Source organism: Poecilia latipinna, unplaced genomic scaffold (genome assembly GCF_001443285.1).
Source record: "Poecilia latipinna isolate Pla-1442-1.1 unplaced genomic scaffold, P_latipinna-1.0 Scaffold2793, whole genome shotgun sequence".
NCBI lineage: Eukaryota > Metazoa > Chordata > Actinopteri > Cyprinodontiformes > Poeciliidae > Poecilia > Poecilia latipinna.
In genome coordinates this window covers 18,644-40,204 of record NW_015115409.1, presented here as the reverse complement: position 1 = coordinate 40,204, position 21,561 = coordinate 18,644, and the positions used below count along the sequence as shown (strand labels likewise).

The 21,561-nt window shown below is 40.6% G+C and overlaps 1 protein-coding gene across 4 annotated transcripts; it reads left to right on the top strand.

Annotated features, from left to right (window-relative positions):
• The first annotated feature begins 828 nt into the window (after positions 1 to 828).
• LOC106939181 (centrosome and spindle pole-associated protein 1-like) lies at positions 829 to 13,302 on the top strand. 4 transcript variants are annotated; one of them, XM_015021490.1, is made up of 27 exons: positions 829 to 925; positions 1,329 to 1,493; positions 2,272 to 2,344; positions 2,791 to 2,894; positions 3,069 to 3,126; positions 3,298 to 3,394; positions 3,761 to 3,818; positions 4,155 to 4,429; positions 4,533 to 4,648; positions 5,392 to 5,533; positions 5,618 to 5,729; positions 5,880 to 5,918; positions 6,486 to 6,633; positions 6,728 to 6,892; positions 7,685 to 7,797; positions 7,943 to 8,092; positions 8,185 to 8,328; positions 9,113 to 9,229; positions 9,318 to 9,384; positions 9,570 to 9,696; positions 9,961 to 10,100; positions 10,876 to 11,007; positions 11,175 to 11,215; positions 11,301 to 11,361; positions 11,882 to 11,991; positions 12,071 to 12,170; positions 12,900 to 13,302. In XM_015021490.1, exons 2-27 carry the CDS (start codon positions 1,395 to 1,397, stop codon positions 13,070 to 13,072), a joined length of 2,961 nt encoding a protein of 986 aa, XP_014876976.1. In that variant the 5' UTR covers positions 829 to 925; positions 1,329 to 1,394; the 3' UTR covers positions 13,073 to 13,302. The 4 variants fall into 4 exon arrangements, with proteins under 4 accessions (XP_014876976.1, XP_014876977.1, XP_014876975.1 ...); XM_015021489.1 differs by having other exon boundaries at positions 886 to 925; positions 1,324 to 1,493; positions 5,609 to 5,729; XM_015021491.1 differs by lacking the exon at positions 5,880 to 5,918 and having other exon boundaries at positions 5,609 to 5,729.
• Positions 13,303 to 21,561: the final 8,259 nt, after the last annotated feature.

Here is a 21,561-nt window from a genome sequence, read left to right as displayed (position 1 = left end):
TTTTTTCTAGAAATTTTTAGATTAATCTGAAATTTGTAAAGTTTCTTTTTTATGGCTATTTTTCTACTTGTGAAACTCAAATTCCTTTTTGTCCTTCTAGAAAATATGAATAATCTCAAAATTTAAGTTTTTTTCTAGAAAATTTCCGGCTTCAGAAACTCCACATTTTTCCTCGTCAATTTTTGATATTAATCTAAAATTTTAGGAGTGTTTTTGATGAAAGTTTATACCTTTTTTTTTATTTATTTATTTATTTTTTTTGCAATAACTAATGCCGTCATAAATATGTCATTAGAGCTAATGTTAAATTTCAGAAATTGCTCAATTTAGCTAATTTAAGCCATAAGCTTCCACATCTTGTGATGGTGATGGTGGGGACAAAAACACGTGGAACAATAAAAATAATCAATTGTGTTGAGAACAATATTGTATCAGTGAAGCAACTCTTTACTGAAAATCAAACTACTCAATATTACTACTTTTACGGTGAATTTTTTTTTAAATTTCGGCTGCACTGACAATCCACATCTTGACATGAATAGCAATATTCATGTCAAGTTATTCATACTCTGAACCAAAAGCACAACAATAAAAAGTTTAATTCTTTTATGCAGAATTTCATTCGAAGGGAGTGGGATGTGCTATGTATTTACTACCTATCTTATGTGTATTATGTTTATGTGCGTTGTCTTTCACGTAGTATTTTTATTTATTATTATTAATTTTTATTTATTTATTTTTACAAAATAACCTTTTATTAAATATATTTGGAAAAGTACCAGTGGATTCAAAGAATGGGCTTTTATTTTGACAGTCAAGAGCCTAAACCGGAAGTACTTCGATTTCCAAAACTGTTGTGCTACAGCGTAAACCTGCAAAAGCTGCGCTAATTCAGCGAACCTCTTGAGCTCGGGTGCCGCTAAAGGTAAACTTGTTTAAGTTTCTGGCGGTAGAAAGGCGATTCTAAAAGGGACAAAATAAGTTTATAATTACTAAGAATAACTTGATTTATTTACCGTACAGTTCACACTGACTCGCTTTGCTTTTGAATAAAGCTAACGGGTTAGCTTGGATAACCTTAAGCTAATTTTAAACAAACGTTCTCTTCTTTATTATTGACACTTTAACATGTAGCTGATAAAGTAGTACAGAAGAGACGACGAGTCTCGCCGTTACATAAAGCGGCTAAACTAGCTGATTCTCTCTGAAGAATGTGACGCTGCCCATTGTCGTTGCCTGACAACGAAGATTTAAAGAGACAGTAACCTCCTGAGCGCTTAAGCCCATGTAAGTGTCGCTAACAAGCTCTCTTTCCATATTCACTTTAGATAGTTATGTGAACCGAAGTGGGTGGCTGATTTCCTGGCTTCCTTGAGTACTTTCTACTGAGGGAAATGGATGATGAGCTGGAGAACTTCATCAGAGAACGCAAGGCGCGAGTGGCCGAGGATAAGGCCAGTCTAGAAAAAGACCCTCCCTACATGGAAATGAGGGTATGTCTGCTACAGTTGTCCCTATAAACCTGTCTCTTACATACCCTGTTGGGACATATAAAGGTTAAATTATTTAAAGTTGACGAGAACACATTTGTAACAATAAAATCGTAAATAATAGGTGCTTGTTCGTGTAACGCATATACTCATGGCCAAACCTGGCAGGAACACAAATGTTGTAATTTGTGGCTTCAAAATAGTTTAACTGCTGACAATAGCTGCTTAAAAACCTATTGAAGTGTTAATATGTGTCTGAGCCTTCTGCAGAACAAGTTGACATTATAAACCATCACAATAAACACTAATGCTGCAGGTTTTTTTTACTACGTGGCCATGGCTGTTCTGCCCTTCCACGGGGTGTTTTGTTTTTTACGGGTTTTTTAGGTCAGTGTGGAAAATCACCACAAGATGACGATATAGATATGTTTTCCACCTCCCCAAGAAAAGTCAAACAACAACTTTAAAGTTCCTTCACATCTTCCATGGCGAAATTTCACTCTTGAAATTCCCAGAATTCTCTCCTGTTTCAAGACGCTATTTCAAGGTTTAAATTAAAAGAAAAGTGGTAAATTGGTTCTGGAAGGAAGAAAAGAAAATGACAGCTAAAAATAGTTGGGATGGATGGATGGAATAATGAATATTAAATGATTATAAATTCTGAATGCTACTTAAATCAAATTCTATATTATCCTTGTAAAACTTAACATATATTTTCTGTAAAACTAGCAATCCTGTCTTCAGCTTTAATCCAAAAGCTTCCTCTGGTTTTGACTGACAGGCAAAACCCTGCAGAAACTACGGGTCCACCGTGAAAGAGAACATCCCTCCAAGGATTAACATCCAAGTAAAAGGTATTTTTTTTTTGTTTTACACAAAATAGTAAAATAAAGAACTTTGGAAACATTCAGAGAAATTAAAGGAGCAGTACTATATAAAATCTGCTGAGCTACTTTATTCAAGCCACTTTTCAGTGCAACAATGATAAAAAGAGCAGTAGCTTTCTAAAGAGACAGAGGCCTAATTTCAAGGCTATACATTATGAAGTCAAATTTCTTTTAAATCACATTTGATATATAAAGCATTTTCTATAATGACTTGACTGTATAAAAGCTATAAAAGAGCACTATGCGCCTGGAAAACACATAATGCTGTCCTTAAAAAAGACAGGAAATCTGTCACGTTTCTTTGACAGAAACGGCTCATATTTTTCCTAAATGGATGAGTGGGTTGTGTTTTCAGCATAAAACCTTTGCCCACAGTTTGCCTCTGCTTCAAATTGCTTGGGTGTGTTTGACAGACGAGAGCTGCAGCGTTGGTCTGCCGCTCGGCGCCGAGTACGAGAAGAAGAAACACCGGCTGCAGCATGAACTGCGGATGGACTACAGACGCTACATGGCTCAGGTTACTGCCTCTCTCAGTCACTCACACACAGATCATGTGTCAGGAAAAAAAAAAAAACAAGATTTAGTGAATAGATTTACCTTAATGCTTCTCAAAGTGGGAATCACCTGTTTAGTCCAATATTATTATTATTTCTCTGTTTGGTGATTTCTAACGATGTGGTTTCTGCTGCAGCTCCAACCTGACCTCCGAAAAAACGGGAATAGTCACTTTGTCACTGGACTTCTAATAGGTAATGAGGCTTTTCCGCTTGCTTTTTTTTTTTTTTTTTTTAAAGCAAAAACTATAAATTATGATGAGCATTTTTCAGAATAAACATATAAAATCCAATGTTTCAGATCTTAAATCTTGTGACTTATTCCCTAAGAATAAAGAGTTGAGCTTGCTCTCTTTATGCGTCCAGGAGCGGCTGACACAAACGAGGCTTTGCAGAGGAAGAAGGAGCGTTACAGGCAGGAGCTGCAAGAGCAGATAGCTGAGCAGCACCGCAACAAGAAGAGGTACAGCAGGAATGTTCACACCTCTTCAAGTCCATAGCATTTTATCAACCGCTAGCGTTTGGTACAATAACATAATACAGTAACAAATTACGAAATAAGCAATAAACATTACATTTTGTCAAATCATTAAGAATAACCATCATATGCTGATATATACAGATTTTCCTCTATTTAGCTCTAAGGTTCTTCTGCAAAGTATTGAACCAAATGGACTCAGTATGAATGCATTAAGATGCATAGAAGTTTGTGGTTGTAAAGTGACAAAATGAACAGAATTCTTGTGTGTGAATATGTTTGCATGGTTTATCCTCAGAGAATAACTGTGTTTGTTGAAGCATGATGTGTTTCCATGCGTCGTCGTTGCAGGGAAAAGGATCTGGAGCTGAAGGTTGCTGCGACAGGAGTGAACGACCCTGAGAAACCGGTCAGCCGTCACATGATATACAGTCTGCAGTGGCACCCCCAAGTGGGGGGCCAATGAGGTCGATGGCCCCCCACTTGAAAAATGCTGGCCATCCCAGAGAATCATGTTTATGTCATAGAAAATAATACAAAGTCATCTTCTTCAACTAAGATGTAAATGTAAAACCAAACCAATACAACACATAATTATATATAAATAACGTTTTAGCTGTGTCCTGCTAAAAAAATTTCCACCTCTATGAACATTTTCTGGTGGTGCCACTGATAGTCTGGGTTCAAATCACTGCGTGTTTCTGTTGAATCATTTTTAATAAATTTGTTCTCCGGCCCGCTGCAGCCGGACCGAATCAGACAGTTGGGTCTGAGCAGGAGGGAAGTTCCTGGTGTGACCGAGCCTTCAGCGACAGCAGAGAGCGGCTCGTCGTCCAGAACCACAGCCAGTGCAGAGGGAGCTGTGGTCAGAGGGAGGGACATGCCTCCTCCTGGGCTGCCACATGTTGCCTTCCAGTCCCCTCTGCTGGAGTACAGCTCCGCTCTGGGCCTGGGGGAAGGACATCTGTCTCCCAGCAGCCAGCACAGCAGCCTGTCCACAAACGCTAGGGAGACACACAGGTATAATGGGAACTTCTTTGGACTCCTTCACAATAAAAGCTTGGTCTTTAACAATGTTTCTTGTTATGATGCCTTGACTCACTGTCTGTCTGGGTTCTTCCAGAAACGCCTTCCTTCCTCAGCCGCCCTCCTCACTAAGGGAAGCTTACAGAACCCCATACGGAGAACCCCATCAGTACTACGGAAACAGGAACCTGCTTGACCCAAATATGGCCTATTGTAAGAGCTGCTCTCTCTTTCTGCACTGCAGGACAATTAAAGGGGCAGTATTATGTAAAATCAACTTTTTTGAGCTTTATATCTTGTTGTAATGTTATTCCCTCATCAAAAACATTCCTGGAGTGTTACCTTGATTCTTACATGCATGTTTGAGAAATCCTGTAATGCAAAAGGATTTCTCAAAGTTCAACTGCTCAAAATCCTCAAACAGGATTTTACACAGTTGAATGGAAACTATTCAACTGTGTAAAACGCCTGGGTGGACCTGGCTCTTCCTTTCGGGGCGAAGCTCCTCCTCTGAGCGTTTTACTTTTATGTCTTTGCCACTCCTATTTGCAAATATACTGCAATATTTTGAATATATTTTATATATTTTGAGTAATTATTTGATTTTTTTTTTTTACATTTAAATTTAAGGAAAAGCCAGTTATAATACTGATAATTTAAGTTACAGAATTTTATGCACAAACCTATTTTTAACTATAAACTGATAGAATTTGATACATTCTTGAACCTTATAGAGCTGTTTTAATTAGATAATATTCTGTTTGTTTGTCTGTTCCTTCTGTCAGTCACATAATTTAAACAGAATCTCTTAACCTTTGGAATAGAAAAATTGGTTTCCGAATTTAAAATTGTTTCTGAATAGATAATCATTTCTGAATTGAAATCGGAATCAAATCGACACTGAAAGGCTCATCTGTAGTTATAGGCTCAACCCGGTATCTCCAATCTCTTCCCAGATGGACATTTTCCTTCTCCTAATGCTGGGATCCCCACGCCCTACTGGAATGTGCCACCAGGGGGAGCTGTGCCCAGCCAGTTGGGGAACCACAGTCCTCACAGCCAGCATAGTGGCTATAGTTTTCCAGAGCCTCCATTACAGTAAGTGCATTAAGGTGTGACAGAACCTCAGAAAGAACACAATCCTTGACTCTAGTCATTGTTTTTGTGAAACAGTTCTGGCAGGTGCCGCAGTGAATCTGCTGTTGCAGATTCACATGTCGGAGACTTCCCCTCAGAGAGGTCCAGGTCCTCCAGGGAAAGGATTCTGAGCTACAGAGATGCTCTGAAACAACAGGTAGGGGGAAATCTATCCAAACATACTACAAAGTCCTTTTTTTCTCTCTCTCTCTGATTGGGGTAGTGCGTTAGTGTCACCATCACCCAGTGGGATCATCATGGTTGGGATGCTTAGGTTCTCATTACATAGTGTGTGATATGTTGACAGGAAGATTGCAGGAGTGGGAGCAACATTCCTTCCACCAAGGTAAAATGGATTTAGATAAGGATAGCTGATAGAGGAAAGTTGTGTCCTTAGAGCCTCTTTTATTAGCCAGTAGAAATATTTGAGATCTTTGCCCTCATTTAGATGTTTAATATCCCAGATCCACTTCAATCCTGTCTTCATATCGCTTACTTTCCCTAGACATGACGTACTGGTCCATGCTCTTCCAGGTTACTTCTCAGAAGTCTTCTTAGAAAAAAAAAATCATATATATTTTTTTCTTTTTAGATTATTTTCCATTATCCAACCTGTAAAAATCAAAATTTTTCATATTAATTTGTTGGTGTGTAAAAGATGGACACAGTCTCAGAAGTGGTTTGAAAGCTGACTTGAGATGTTTGACTATGTGTGAAATGGAAGAAGTGTTAGGCGACTTCAGTTTCATGTCCTACAATACATTTCATGACAGATTGTAGTGTTGTTGTTTTTTTACACTCAAAAACATCAGACGATTGTTCCCTTAATTCTGCGTGAGACTCGAGGAAGACAGAGGAAGTGTGTGACGCTGCCCTTTGTCGTGTTGCGTAATGGAGTCATGCCGTGCTGCAGATCCAGGAGCAACAGGAGCGCCGGCGTCTGGAGAGGGAGGAGAGGGAGCGCCTGGAGGCCCAGCTGGAGGCCGACATGAAAAACCACGAGCCCTGGGGGAGAGGCGGGGGAGGAGCTCCTCTGAGGGACAGCACGGGCAATCTCATTGGTGGGTCCTGATTTCTTCTCTTTGTTTTGGTGGAAAAAATAAAAAGTATGAAGAAGTTCCCATTGATCCTCACCCGGGTTTTCCATCGGCCCAGCCGACCTCAAGCAGATGCACAAGCTGAACGAAGAGGCTTACAGCAACCCGGAGCTGTGGCAGAGGAAAGCCACGGCTGCCATGACGACCCACCTGGCAGAGCAGCCTCACCCGGCCGCCAGGGTCACACAGACCAGCAGCTATGACTCTGCTGACAGGCTGCCTGGTAGATACCTGCTTTTCTGACCGATTCCTTTAACACACCAGGATTCTGAGTCTCAAGTTGTAGTAAGGCGTTCGCAAATAATGACATTATTCCAAATGATGAAAATCAGTGCTTTATTATTTTTTTTTTATAGATCTCTGAGATGTTTTTCCCCAGTTTAACTTTTGGTTTACATTGATGTCAACTCAGATTCCTAGTAGGTGCATTTCATATGTGACCTATGTGTGCAAAACTCTGTCTATATAACGTTGGAAAAAACATAATTTTGTTATTGCGGTGTTACTGTTAGATAAGAAACTAACCGCAACTAAAATCACACATGAATAAGTTCGTTCACACGACAAGTAATAGTCACACATCATCCTCCAACTACTTCCTGTTGACTTCTTCGTGGTTTGTGCCAGTGGCAGCATCCGGTTGTTGATCATGTGACTCATGTGATGCAATAAAATATTGGGTATCTACGGAAACCCAGACGACTGAGTTGTTAACCAGATTGTTGGTTCATCAATGTTAAAAGAAAAGAGGAGTTTAGTTTTAGGACAGTATGTTTGTACCATGTTGATGGTAAAGTAAGATCAGGCTTTACAGAAAGTAAAATCTAAGCAAGAAAGTTCCAAAACTTGATAATGAAGGTCAAATTATATTCAAAAAAGTATTTGATGAAATTATGCTGTTCCAAAGTTTACCAGCTAAACTCTGATCTTTTGTTGTACTGCTGTGACGTTTCTTTGTCCTCTGGTCTGTGTTTAGAACATAAACTATTTTCATTCTTTCCCTTGTTTTTCCCAGGCTTCACTCATGTCCAGACCTCCCAGTTTGCCAGAGGTAAAGTTTTTGCCAGCCAGCCCAGTGAGCTCCAGCTCCAGGAACAGGACAAGTACAAAGCTTACCTCAAGCAGCAGGTAACGGCTTTCTGAAATGCTAAAAAAAATAATAAAATACTCCAACACAGTTGGAAAAGTAGTCCTGCCCTTTCTAAAACCATAACCAGCAAACTGAGCAGTTTACGTCCTCTGGATCTCACTGACAATACGGCGTTACTCTTAGATTGATGAGAAAATGCGTAAAAAAGCAGAGGAGAGGGAACGGATGAGACTGGAGGAGGAGAAGGAGGAGAGGAGGCTGGCAGAGCAGAGGGCCCGCATCCAGCGGGAGTATGAGGAGGAGCAGGAGAGGAAGAAACGGAAAGAAATGGAGGTGAGGGCCCCGCGGTGTCCGTCCGTCCATCTGTCTGTCCTGTTCTGTCCTGTCGTGGCGCGTCCTTCTCTAAATGTGTCGCTGTCTCATAGCAAAAGGCCAAAAACGAGGAGCTGATCCAGCTGGCCGAACAGAGGAGGAAGGAAGCGGAGAGGAAGAAGAAGGAGGCGGAAGAGAAGGAGCACGCCGCTCTGAGGAGGCAGTATGAGCGAGAGAGGCAGGCCAGAGTGGACGAGGTCAGTTTGTGTCATTCAGCCCATCAACTTCCTGTAGCTCTAAAGCTAAACGCTCCTATGGTTTCAACAAGGAGGAAGAAATAAGGATGTGCTTTATCGTTTTTATGATGTTTCTGAACATTCCTCTGCTTTAGCAAGAATAAAACTGGGGTACAAAAACTAGATTTTGTAAGTTGTCTATGTTTTTTCAACTGAATTAGAACTACTTTGCTCTGCTGAATTAAAAAAATGACATCCATTTTCCTCCATCAGGTCAGAGTTTTATTCTAATTTGATTTAGAGAAATTTGATCTTCTGACTAAACTGATGTTATTTTTGTGACATTATCAGTTCATTTCCACTAATATTGTTCGTCCAAAAAGGTTTCAGGAGAAAAAAAGGTTTTCTAACAGTGTATTAATTTGATGTTACAAACTTGAATTTCTGTAAATTGAATAATAAACACTGATAAGGGTCAGTTCATGTAAACTGAACATTACGTCTTCATTGTACAACATTCTCCGTCTCTTCTCTGTCCTGATGGAGTCTCTCTTCCTGCTCGTCACTCATTGATCCAGATTCTCAGGAAACCGACCCAGATGTGAGAACAAGTTGTGCATTTTGATGCTCTTGTTGCTCCATAGTTCAGAAAGTCGACCTGATTGAGCAAAACCAATGTGATTTTTGGATTCAGCTCATCAACATGACCCTAAAACCGTCGAAAAACCCTGGACCAGTGTAATCCAGTGGACGATCTGACCCTGTCAGTCAGAATTGGGACTAGTTCTCATCTGAATGTGTTTAGGTGCACAGAGTGCCTTCTCCTCCTATCCCGACCCTGCAGAGGAAACACGGGCGATGCCTGCAGCACGCCTCCAGACCCACCACTGTCCACTCCCACACCTCCACCTCTCCCCTGTCTGTGAGTAACACACAGTGGGCCAGTTCCTATATAAAGAAGAGTTAAACAGGGTTTTCTTATTTGTACCTTTGTATTTATTTTTTTAAAGGAGCGATTGTCATCAGGTCTTCAGTCCCCTCCTGTTCCCGCTCGTAGGAACCAGCTCAGAGCTGCAGGTGCGGTAACCCTTTGAAAACCCGTTCTGTTCCAGCAGAGACCTGGTTTGTTTGCTGGGTTCATTCTACCTCCACTGTTTTACTTTTCTTCAAACACCCATTCAGTGGTTGATGTGTGGTTTTTATCCAGAGATCCAAGCTCAGCACTGAGATGAGTTAATTAGATAAAATGTTCTGGGTTTCAGGAAACCACCGCGACCTGTTCAGTGAGCTGTCGGCGTTGCGTCGGCAGCTCCGCAGCGAACAGAAACGCCTGGAGAGCGATCTGCAGCGGGGGAACTGGGAGGAGCCGGACTCGCCCATGAATATCAGGTCAGACCCAATCAGAGCCGCTGCTTCGTCTGCCGAGACCGAAGCGTGTTCACTCAGTCATCTGCAGTGCACTCAGTCCACTGCAGTCCCTTGTGTATTGTTGTGGGGGAGTCCCACTATCTAGAAAGATTAGCTGCGCTAACCCAAAAGAGCAAATCATAAAAAAGGTTCTGCGAGTGTGCAGATCCTTTTAGTTGCTCAACTTTCCAGAAGAATAGAACTGGACTGGAATTGAATGTTGACAACTTCTCTTCATCTGTCCAGAGATCGGGAGCGTCCGGCGGTGGACGTGTTCGACATGGCTCGGCTCAGGCTCCAGGCTCCGGTCCGAAGGCCAAACTCCCGAAACACAGAGCCCAGAAACCTGCTGCGTATCCATGACTCCCTTCAGCTGAAATACACAGGTACTACATGGTCATGGCTAGAGGTGTGGTAGTGGTGGGCACCGCTAGCTAGAAAGTTAGCTGCGCTAAACCCAAAACATTAATCATTAGTTCAGCTAATGCTTCAGTGCTACACCAACAAGGTATTTAGTTGACGCTAATGCTGAAGCTCGACACCATTAAGGTATTTAATTGAAGCTAATGCTAAAGTGCTACACCAATAAGGTATTTAGTTGAAGCTAAGGCTAAAGTGCTACACCAATAAGGTATTTATTTGAAGCTAATGCTAAAGTGCTACACCAATAAGGTATTTAGTTGAAGCTAATGCTAAAGCGCCAACTTCAACCATGTTGATTCATACCTCCAAACATCTGGAACAAAAACCAAAATTTACATATTTTATTATATTCAGTTATTTTCTTAGATAATGCATTTATGTTTTACATATTGTTGTCGACTGTTGAAATAAAGAGCGCAAAGAGAGGAAGTGAAACTGTTGCATAAACTGTTTTCACCCACTTCAAAATAAGAGCATGAATATAAACATTGTCCACCAAAGCTTCAACACAAATGTCAAACTTCATTCAACTGAAAGCATATAAAACAGACAAGTAAATTAATGCTTTAGAATTTGTCCAGAAAAATTAATTTAGGGTAAACTAAGTGCGCTAAACATTTACAACATTAGCTAAAACACTAAACAAAAAAATTAGCTCTGCTTTCAGTGGATTAGTGGAAGTGTGCCCACCACTGTCCTAGTGGAAATCCAAACAGTAACTGGTCTGCGTGTCTGAAGCAAACGGAGAGTCAAGGACGGGTTCTGGAGAAGACGCCAAACTGGAAGAAGTGGGCGTGGCCAGTAGGAGGAGGCGGAACTACAGAGACTCCTATCATCACCACAGCAGCCACAGATCTACAGTCCAGGATGGTATCAACGTTTACATTATGATTTCATTTCCTCGCCAGTTATTTCCTGGGAACATAAATGAGGCCTTACCTCTTCAGAAAATCACTGCAGTAGAAACGCATCATTCAGTTTCAGTTCAGTAACGTTGGTCTGGAGGTGAAAATCTAACCTACATGTTTCATTTTCAGACTATTTAGACCTGTCTCCACCTGAGCAAAACGACTATCTGGTGAGAAATTATGCTTTTTAAAATAAATTATGAGACTTTGTAGCATTTTTGGATATGATATTGTGACCAATGGTGTGTGTTATAGAGGAGTGTGAGTGGTGCATCCAGAAGAGGTTTCCTGCTGGAGTCTGAGAGCGCTTTCATTGGTAGGACAGTACAGCAGATTGTTAATGAAAGTCGTCTCTAGTGTTTGTTTGCAGCAATTCTCTAATTTTAAACAGCTTTTTCTTCTGAATTGATTCTTAAACAGTATTAAGTGTCTATTTTTGAAGCTTTAACTATCAAAACTATCACATATAGACTCAATCAACCTGATCAGTTCATTTTACAAAACTTTATTAGTCCTAAATTGAAATCAAATATACAATACATATGGCTGGGTGATATAGCTTAAAAAATAAAATCTCTGATTTTTTTCATACCATTTCTGATTTCCAATTTTTATGGATTTTTTTTCTTGCTTTCTTTTTTTTAAAAAGAAATTACAAATGACAAAAATGACTATTTTTCAAAAATTCAATCCAATTGATAAAATCGATTTATCACCTCACCCCGATAACCCGTTAAGCACAGGAAAGCAATACTAATATTTACCCTGTAAAGTTTTGGTACAGATTTTCATTTGCTTTTTTCCGTTTTTATTCCGATCCTCCTTGTTGTGTTCAGACCCCCTGGGCGGGTCCTCTCCGGTGCCCCCAACTCCAGAGCAGGACAGGATCCGTCAGCTGTCGGCCAGGGAGAGGAGGAGACTGGCCAAGCAGGCACAGCGCCCCCAGGTGGCCATTATCTGCACCTGTATGACTCTTTGCTTTACAGTCCGTCTCTTGAATTTTCTGCTCGTCTTGTAACCTCCAGGAACGAGGTGCTTCGGTTCAGAGAAGCTACCCCGACCCTTCAGGTGACAGGCTGAACCTGGAGGAGGCAGGAAGTGAAGTCAGGAGCCGGAACAGGACAGGTCAGCTGATGCAGGGTGGCCGCACATCCTTAAAAAGCCTTAAATTCATGAATCTAAAAGTAAGGCCTTAAAATGCCTTAAATGTTTGTGGTAGGACTATTTAATCTAATGTTTCACATAGCTGATTTCTCTAGTGGGACTTTTCAGGTAGACATTTGAGATGCATGCAGATATCTTTATTATGTTTTTTTTTATTTGAGGCTAACACTAACTAGATGCATAATCGATCAAGAATTTAAAGATGGCACTTGACTAAATGTAATGTTTCAATTGTTGATTCTTTGTGTTTTGGTGTTTTTATGATGTAAAGCACCTTGAAATGCCTTGATGCTGAAATGTGCTACACAAATAAAAATTTGATTGATTTAATAATATATTCTTACTAGGTAGCTAGCTAGGTTTTTTTGCACCCTTCATGCATATGTGTAAATTTATTGACGTTGCCTGGGCAACGTTTGTTTTCACTATCAACCCATACGACACTAGGTGCGTTCTGTTAAAAAAACCCAAAAAACTTTTATGGTGCTATGGAGGTTAAAGCTACCAAAATACAGTGTAACACAGCAGGGTCCCCCAACTGTCGCCTGTATTTATACATTTTTTGGTTTTAAATTACATTCAAGGTGGCATTAAAAAGTCTAATATTAAAAGTCTGACATTTGTGCTGTAACAGAAACCGTGTTTTCCTGCCTGTCTCTTGAGCCACTGCCTGCTTGTTTCTTTCTGCAGAACCTCTGGACGGGTCCGATGACGAGTCCTCCCCTCTTCAGTCGTCTCCTCTCAGTCTGAACCATGAGAGCTCTGAGGAAACCGTCACCACAGACTCTTGGATCGGACCAGGACCGTCGGACGCACAGAAAAGTTTGGACCTAGCATCCAGGAGGAAGCGGCAGGCAACGTAGGATCGTGTCCCTCCAGGGTTCTGGAAGTTCATGGTCTCGTTTTTTTTTTTTTTTTAAACATAGATTTATTTTAATGTTTTGCTTTTTGACCAGAGGATGTGCTTGTCTGAAACCTTCACCTCTGAATCTGTAACTCTTTGCTGTTTGGATCAAACATTACGTGTTGGTACGTGTTTTAAGCGTTTTTACTGGATAAATTATGTTTGAAATTAAATCTATTTTATATATTATCCTTTTTTCATTATTTCTTTTTTTAGGAATAATCATATCATGCAAGATTTAAATTTTCATGTGCTAATTTCCCCGTCAGTTCCCAAAATCACGGAGAAAAAAAATACATGTCAAAGCGCACGCGGGGTTGGGTATGCACCGTGCACAGGGTAGAAAGCTAATGCGCGTAAGGACAGCAGGACGATTACAGAGAGCATCCATTCAGAATCTCTGCATTGCATACATGCTGTACACAAACAGAACTAAGTATATTTTCTTGTGCTGATTTAAAAAAAAATCCTAATCTAATTAACAGTCTCTGGATTTTATAGTAGTTTTATATTAATGGTGACAGACAGAATACCAGCCATGATTATCATTGTTTTTCATTACATGACACTCTAAAACCTTTCCCCACATTGTCATAATGGGGTATTTGTGTGTGGAATTTTGAAGAAAGAAATTAGCTTCATACAATTTTTGTAAAATGCAGGAATAATGGCACACTGTGAATATTTCTGAAAGGAAAAGGAAAAAATTAAAACTAGATAATTAAACTGGTTCTTCGCTGTTCAACTAATCAAGTTTCTGATATGTTTCAGAATTATTAAATGTATTAAGCACTTTAATATGGGGCTTTATGTGTTGAATGACATCCCAGAGCTGCTAACATGGCGGTAGATGTTTTATTATTATTATTTATGTACCTGAGGCCTCCATTTGTGCTGAATCATTCCTTTTCCCCCTGGAGCGGCGTCAGGACCCGACTTTAAATTACAACCTGAATATAAAACGCACCCCAGGGACTGACCACTACACCACCTGCTGAACCAAAACAAAGAAGAAGTAAAACCGTCCACCCTAAAAAAGCAGCTCCGCCTGTGGCAAAGTCACGGTAACGGTTCAGAGCTGAGCCTGTGCTCCAGTGAATCACAGTGTCAGCATAATAAAACATTAATTTAAAATGTACTGTTGAAATACATGTATAACATTTTTAGTAGGATGTAGGAACCGGACTCGTACATTGGCTCCTAACAGATTTCTGTTGTCTCATTCAAATGTTTCACATTGTCTAACAACTTTTTCTATCAGACGAAGTAAACCTGAGCCGAGGCAAAATTCTGCTTCCAGATGATTATTTTAATATTTAATGAAGCTAGCAACCCAATCCAACGTGGTTCTATATATATAAATAAAAAAGCTAATGGACCTCCATGTTAAACCATGAATTAACTGTGACCAAATTATTGGTGATGATAAAGCAAAAGCAGAAGAAATCTTTTACATCCACCTTCTTTGTCTTCATCTTTGTGGGTTCTCATTTGTGCTCCGTCACTAGCGCTCCACCTTCATGGCCCATCTTCCCCTCGCCTTTCTTTCTCTCTGTCTGTATGAGTGATGACCTTCTCCAGCATGGGATAGGAAGCCAGATAGAAGCCATCCACACTCAGCTGTGGCCCCATTAGTCAAGCAGACACCCAGGTGTCGATATACCTTCACTGCCTCCCACTCAGCATTACACTGACTCAGGGAGGCCTCAGCACTGTACCATGACTGGAAACCTCATCCAGAAATTGATTGTCCCTGGCAGAAAAAAGAAAAAAAAACTCTCCCCTGGCATGTTGAAACAATTTATGGCTCCAAACTAATTTAATGCTCTTTAACTTTTCCAGCGGTGTAAACCAAACCACAGGATCCTGTGCAGCCCGCAAACATAATTCTGCTCAGATAAAGCCTTCTTTTTATAGCTACAAAAAAATAGAACTGTTTGAATTTTACTAAGTGAACACATCCTCTGCGTCGTAAATATTTATGCCCTTTCAAGTTTTTAAGATTTTGTTTTACAAATGCAAAAGCTGTACATTCCGGGTCATAGTTCATAACTCTGAAAATTTGAGTAAAGTGGGTAGTTCAAGATGTTCTTCTGAAAAACGACAACCTTTCAATCAGTCAACCAAGTTTATTTCATAGTGTATTTTAGCAACACTTCAAAGTGCTCTACATTGTGAAAACAAAAAACACCATAAAACTTTGATTAAAAAGTTGGAGAGGGGAAAATTTAAAACAAGGGCAGAAAACAATAAGATGCTCCGCTAAAATTATCTCCTAAATTTTAAAATGGAAACCAAAACTCAGAAAGCCAGTCCTACTGGACCAAAGAATAGCCAAAATGGCAGACTCAACCAATGGTTAGCTTCAGAGTGATCAAAGAAGTTCTACAGTTACCTTTGAGTGGCTTTAACTGTTTTTTTAAATTAATTAATTTATTTTTATGTAAATACCTCAGCTCTCAAGTGGTTTGATTGGCAGCAGACTTAATTCGTGGATGATCTAAGGCAACACTTTCAGAAGTGTGAATACAGGATCAACTGGACAGAGCAACCCGCAACGAACAAATGTACCGAGAAATTTCATAGAAATGGGCAACATGGCACCATCAAAGAGTTGACCACAGTTCCCACCCACGTTCAAACATTCTTGCCCATGTTGTGAGGAACACAATGCGTTGGAAGACACACCCAACTTGGTTAGAGCCTAACCAGACATTAACCAGCTAGAGTGAGACTTGACAACAAAGAAAATGCTTTAGAAGACATTTCTGCCAAAATATCAACAGCACAACCTTCCTATGTCCCAATGTTCTAAAACCTGCATGTATTGTAGAGGTTACAATTAACCAAAGAAGGTATGGACTGGCCCAATGAGAAATGCTGCAACATGTTACAGACTGATGAAAGCATCATTGCTCTGTTGGGTGGTTTTAGGGCCCCATGTCTGTGTGTCTTTGCCAGAAAACACCAAATAATGAATTAAAACCGCAGTACACCGGCACATATCGGCTCAGGCTTCATGGTATGAACGTTTTTCATTTTATGTTGTTGGGCCTTTTTTTATGGATCTATTTAAATACATAGAAATACTTAATCTGAAGAGAAAATACCCTGAAATCAAATGAGTGTTTCAACATGACAACCAGATACTCATGATGACCTTAATGCAATCTTAAGCTTGTGAGTTGATATAACACACAGCGTTTCTGAGTCAAAACCAAGAAGTGGAGAGGTATTAAAAAACAGGGTCCACAATCCTTCAACAAAGATGTGAAAACAGAGGTTATACAACTACATAGTTCAGTGATCCATAATTATTCTCAAAGCATTTTTAGTATGTTAATATAAATGTTTGCATTAAGAAAAATGGCAATGCCTCCCATTCTCTTCCTTTGCTTTCTGTAGAACAAAGCAGGTTTGATTAATTTCTCATGTGATGACAGGGAATGGGACGCCATGTTCCTAATGCATATGCAAATAAAAATGAATGCAATTATTTGGAGCTTTACACACGTTTGTTTTTATTTTGAGCACAAATGCACCTCAGTGAGTCTTCCACAAATTTTTAACACAAGGTGAACATTCAGCAGATTAATTTTACGTCTGTATTCTTCACGTTTTCATTAACTTCCCTTTGAGTCCCCATGTTTGCTGAAAATTTTTTAGCAGCTCAAAGCATAAGTTCTTAGTCTAAATTACTTCCAGAGGCCTCATTAACATAACGATGCTAACATCGCCCATAGCATCGCAGGCGCCACCATGTGCTGGTGTGTGTTTGTGTCAAGGAGAACCAAACCCTGCCTGTGTATGGAACTTTAGTCATCCTAAACCGCGTTACAAGCATCTCATCTATTTCAGTCAGAGTTATGAATCTATAATGAGGCTAATGAACGCCATAGCTCACGTATGCTAATCAGTTTCTTGAATTAGATTGTCACTGGAGGGGACTGTTAGAGGAAATCACAGAATAATTGATGAGGTTGATGCATGGTGAGATTTTGGAACATTTTTAATATCTCTTTTTCAACACTAGTTTATATCAATATAAACCAATAAAGTGGGAAATTTTATAAATAAATGTTCTTTTATTTATCTCTGAAAACGGGAAGTGAAGAAATGTGCTTACAAAGTCGCCCTACACGCAACAGCCAACCTGACCGCGATGTCATGGAGACTTTCTACGACAGGATTTCTGGAATCTTCTTTAAGCATCTTGTGGTCTATTTTTTTTTTTAGGAAAAATCAGCCTGAAGAGTCAGAACAAGGTGAGTTGGAAGTTGTTTTCTCCTTTTTTCTACGTAGACTATGTTGTCTATTATATGTTTGAGATCTGACGACATCTATTTTAATTGTGAGAGCTTTTATAAAAACACCAAAGTGAATGTTTTGTGGATAAAACGGAAAACACCTCCTTCAAAATTCGTAGAAAATCTGTTTAAATCCTATTATTTTAGTCTGAATATGGCTTCAGCCATTTAAACTGAAAATGAATGTGGTAGGTGTCCTCATTTTTTCCTGAACAGAAATTGCAGTTGTAAAAAAAAAAAAAAAAAAAAAAGTCTTCCCTTAATTTTCTAACTTGCGTTATTGGTAAAACGGATATTGACTACTAGACACATATTAGAAAAAACCCACCACGCGTTGTTGTTGAGTGTCTTTGGTGATGCGACTGTATAAGTTCCAACGAGGCTGTCATCTGAAATGAGCAATTGCATCATCTCACCACTGGATGGCAGTGTTGTTTTATGCAGAGCGGCTTTACAGCTGCAGTTTCTCTCCAGAGAATAAACATCGCGCTGTGATAACATATTCACACACACATGAGCTCGACTGGGCACGTTTCAGTAGCCACAGTGAGTATGATTATGAATACATTGAAATGTATTCAGCTTGAGTGTGTGAACTCCGTTCAGCATTCTCTACAATCAGGGTCTCCTTTGTATCTGTGTCTCCTCCGCATCTCTTTCCGTCTTTGCTCAGCTGCAGCTCAAACCTCTCTCCCTTCACTGCTCCTCAAGTTCAAGCCAGGAATCATCGAGCAAAGTTTTGGATCAATTTTTTTGATCATTCCTTGCAACATCTCTGCTACGCCCAATTAAGCTGACACACACTCACTCAAACAAACACACAGTGAGATGCAGACTTGTGGTGCCTATCTCCTTATTTTACCTCTGGGATGCGGCTGACAAATGACAGCGCTGTTCATCTGGCAACCCAACGTCTCCTGCTAGGCAGGGTGTGTATGTGCTTGTTGCTGGAGGAGGAAAAAATCGTTGAGGGACATGGGGAAGCAGGGGTAGTAGAGTAGGAGTGCAGAGGGGGCCTGCTGGTAAGATTCATGCTCTCTGATTGGCTGATGAGAACATCCTGCAGAGTTATGGATTTCTGACAGAAAAGATAGTTTGCTTCAACCATGTTGCCCAGCAGACTGAAAAACAGATTATGTTCTGTTTTTTTCTGACAATAAACCTAATCCATATGCAGGTATCACTTGCCCATTTATGGATTTCCACCTGGGGATGGAGATGAGAAAGGTTAGACCTGCAAGAGAAACTTTCAACTTTATAGGACTTTAAATGGAAAGCATGAGCTTGAAACATAAACACAGGGTTCTGATCCATCTGGTGTGAGCCTCACTTGTTTCCTCTTTCTCACTATTTCACTCTACACAGGGAAGTCTCACTCTGAGCAAGGCTCTGGATGCAACCTGATTTCTCAATAGCGCACCTAGCAACATTTTGAATTCCCAGTCATTTGAGGAAGAAAGAAAAAAGTTTCAAACACTGGACATCTCTCCTATGCCCATATTGTGGTTTAAGCTAATCAGAAATAGTGAAGGGTGGGAATACCCTCTCTGATTGGCCGTCGTCCAGCTGTTCACGAACATGTCCAGGTTCTGCATTGCGGTTGGCTAGTTGAATAAAAAAAGTGAATGAAGCAAGGTTGAGGAAAAGATTAGAAAAAGTTAAGGGTAAGTTAATTCAAGAATGGATGAAAAGAGTAGTCACTGACATTCATCAGTATGATGTACAGACATCACTCTGTGGTGTAGTTTGAATTATACTAGTCAGCCAATACACTCCAAGTGTTTATTTTATTTTTAATAAGTAACACAGTCAAATGCCATATTCCTACTGCGGAAAGATAACTTCACTGAACATCACTTCTTCTGTAAAGGCGTGTAACACTTTGGGGTTACAGAGGTCCAATGAGCCTTGCCTGGTTCTCACACCAAGAGCGTCTTGGGTGTGAGGTGCCTTTTGTACTTTTAGCTGTTCTTGTGTTTTTAATATTGTCTGTTTTCACTGTATCACACTGAGAACTGACCTTCATTCAGAGGGCTGCTGCTTCCATCAACTTGATTCAATTTAGTTTGAAACCTAAACGGCAACCCTTTAGCTGTGTATCAATGTAAGGGCTGTATCTAAAGGCCTAATGTGTCACTGCAGCTGTGCCATTTAGAAGAGTGATGCAAATCTTTTCCTCAGCTGTGATCGATCCATCAGGTTGATGCTTCACAGCCCATTCCAACATCCACCGAGGCTTACTATTAGCAGCACCCTCCCTTGCTGCAGGGCCCACACAGGCTTCACATTCTGACTTATTTATCTCAGTGTGTCTCCTAAGCGTTGGCGCAGTAAGTGGTAGAGGAGTTTTGATGTTTCCACCTGCTGTTCAAGCTGAAAACAGTGGTTTGACCTCCTTTAAAAGCAACCAACTCTCTTTGTTTTGTTCATGTTGAAGTGCAGAGGATGACAGACAATAATAATGAACTCAAAATAAAAGAGTCAGTATTAAAATTTAAGAAATCTGGAAAACTGTTTCATCACATTCTCCTAGGAATGGAGAAGGATTTGAGAAAGTTTACCAAGGACTAGACTGGATCACTAGATCTCTAGATCAAAGTATCTCCAAATCCGAAGTTCTTGTGGGGTGTTCCTGATTGGCGGCGGTCAGTATCAGAAGTGGTCCAAGGAAGCTTATGGTGGTGAGCCAATATCAGTGTTTCTCAGTTCCGGTCCTCTCGCCCACCTGCCCTGCATGTTTTAGATGTTTCCCTTCTGCCACACACCTGGATTCAATATTTTGGTGATTAACAGCCTTCTGCAGTACTTGAAGGTCATGCAATCATTTGAATCAGCTGTTCTGGAGTAGAGGCACATCTAAAACATGCAGAGCAGGGGGGCCCGAGGACTGGAATTGAGAAGCACTGGCCTATATGAACTTCCTGGCACCATGTTTAGTTCCTAACAGGAAGTTGTGCTTGTTTTGAAGCAATCTGATTAGTTGAAATAGGTCTTAGCTTTGCACTACATTGCCCCCTATGGGTTTGGCATGTTTAAAACAACACTCAGAGATGTATTTGTATATACATGTACATATATACGAGTGAAGTCTCAGATGAGTATGAGCCTCTTCAATAGCTATGGGAAGAGAAGATGTGCGTTTAAAAGGGCGTAAGGATGCTTATTGACTCTCCCAACCATAATCCACATCCACCGTGCAAATAAAAATGCATCACCGGCTTGTAGCTGATCAAATGCACACATACTAATGTCGGACTCTTGGGGCGATGGAGGGGCGGAATGGAAACGGAAAACATTCTGGGCCAAAGTAGCAGAGATCAGGCAGAAACAGATGCTTTAATTAGCAGCCGGCGAAGTGCCTGAAGCCGTGTGGCTATGTGTGCGTTTGATGGATTTAATTACTTGAGTGTAAGATGAAACACAGAGAAATCAACAAAGTGGCATCTTCATAAAGGTTAACAACCGGCAGCCCTCCTCTCTCCGCCTCTCCCCTCTCTTTCCTTTCATCCTTTCTTCTCGAGTCGGTCACAGAAGGGAAGAGAAATGAAAGCGGGGCCCGGAATGAGAATTAGGGAGCAAAGACGGACACAAAGACGGAGTAACTCTCTTTAATCAAACCAGTAGCTCAAAGTGCCATCAGCTTTATTAACTCCACAAACACACACACACGAACTTGCGCAAGCCTGTCTGTTGTTCGAAAGCACACCGATGGAATTGTGCCCCGCAGAAAAAGAGGGAGACCTTCCCTTTCATGCCCGGCTCTCACTGTACAGATTACAGGTAGAAACGCAGAGATTACTGCGAAAGTGAAATTGAGTGTCTAGTTTCTGATGTGTCGCCTTCGGCCCGAATTACTTTTTTTTTTTTTTTGCCCCCTCTCTTCTCGTTCTCTTGTCTCTCTGTACCTCACTGCTGGGGTTGTTATAATATTATTTGGGTGAGGGGGGGGGAGACAGAAAGATTGATGAGAAAGTTATGAGACAGGATGATGAGCAGCACGTTCCAGACTGCCTGAGCCTGTGGGCCATAGATGAGATGTGGCACAGAGGTGACAGGAATTCGGGATGTTCTCTCTGATTGTGGTCTCCGGGAGCCGCGAGTCATTAGACACTTTTACATTGATTTACGTCACATCTTGTTC

Coding starts and splice junctions, on each gene's coding strand:
- LOC106939181 (XM_015021489.1), top strand. CDS start 1,395: ATGGATGATGAGCTGGAGAACTTCATCAGAGAACGCAAGGCGCGAGTG. Junction 2,345..2,790: donor GATTAACATCCAAGTAAAAG/GTATTTTTTTTT, acceptor TGTGTTTGACAG/ACGAGAGCTGCAGCGTTGGT. Junction 8,329..9,112: donor GGCAGGCCAGAGTGGACGAG/GTCAGTTTGTGT, acceptor GAATGTGTTTAG/GTGCACAGAGTGCCTTCTCC.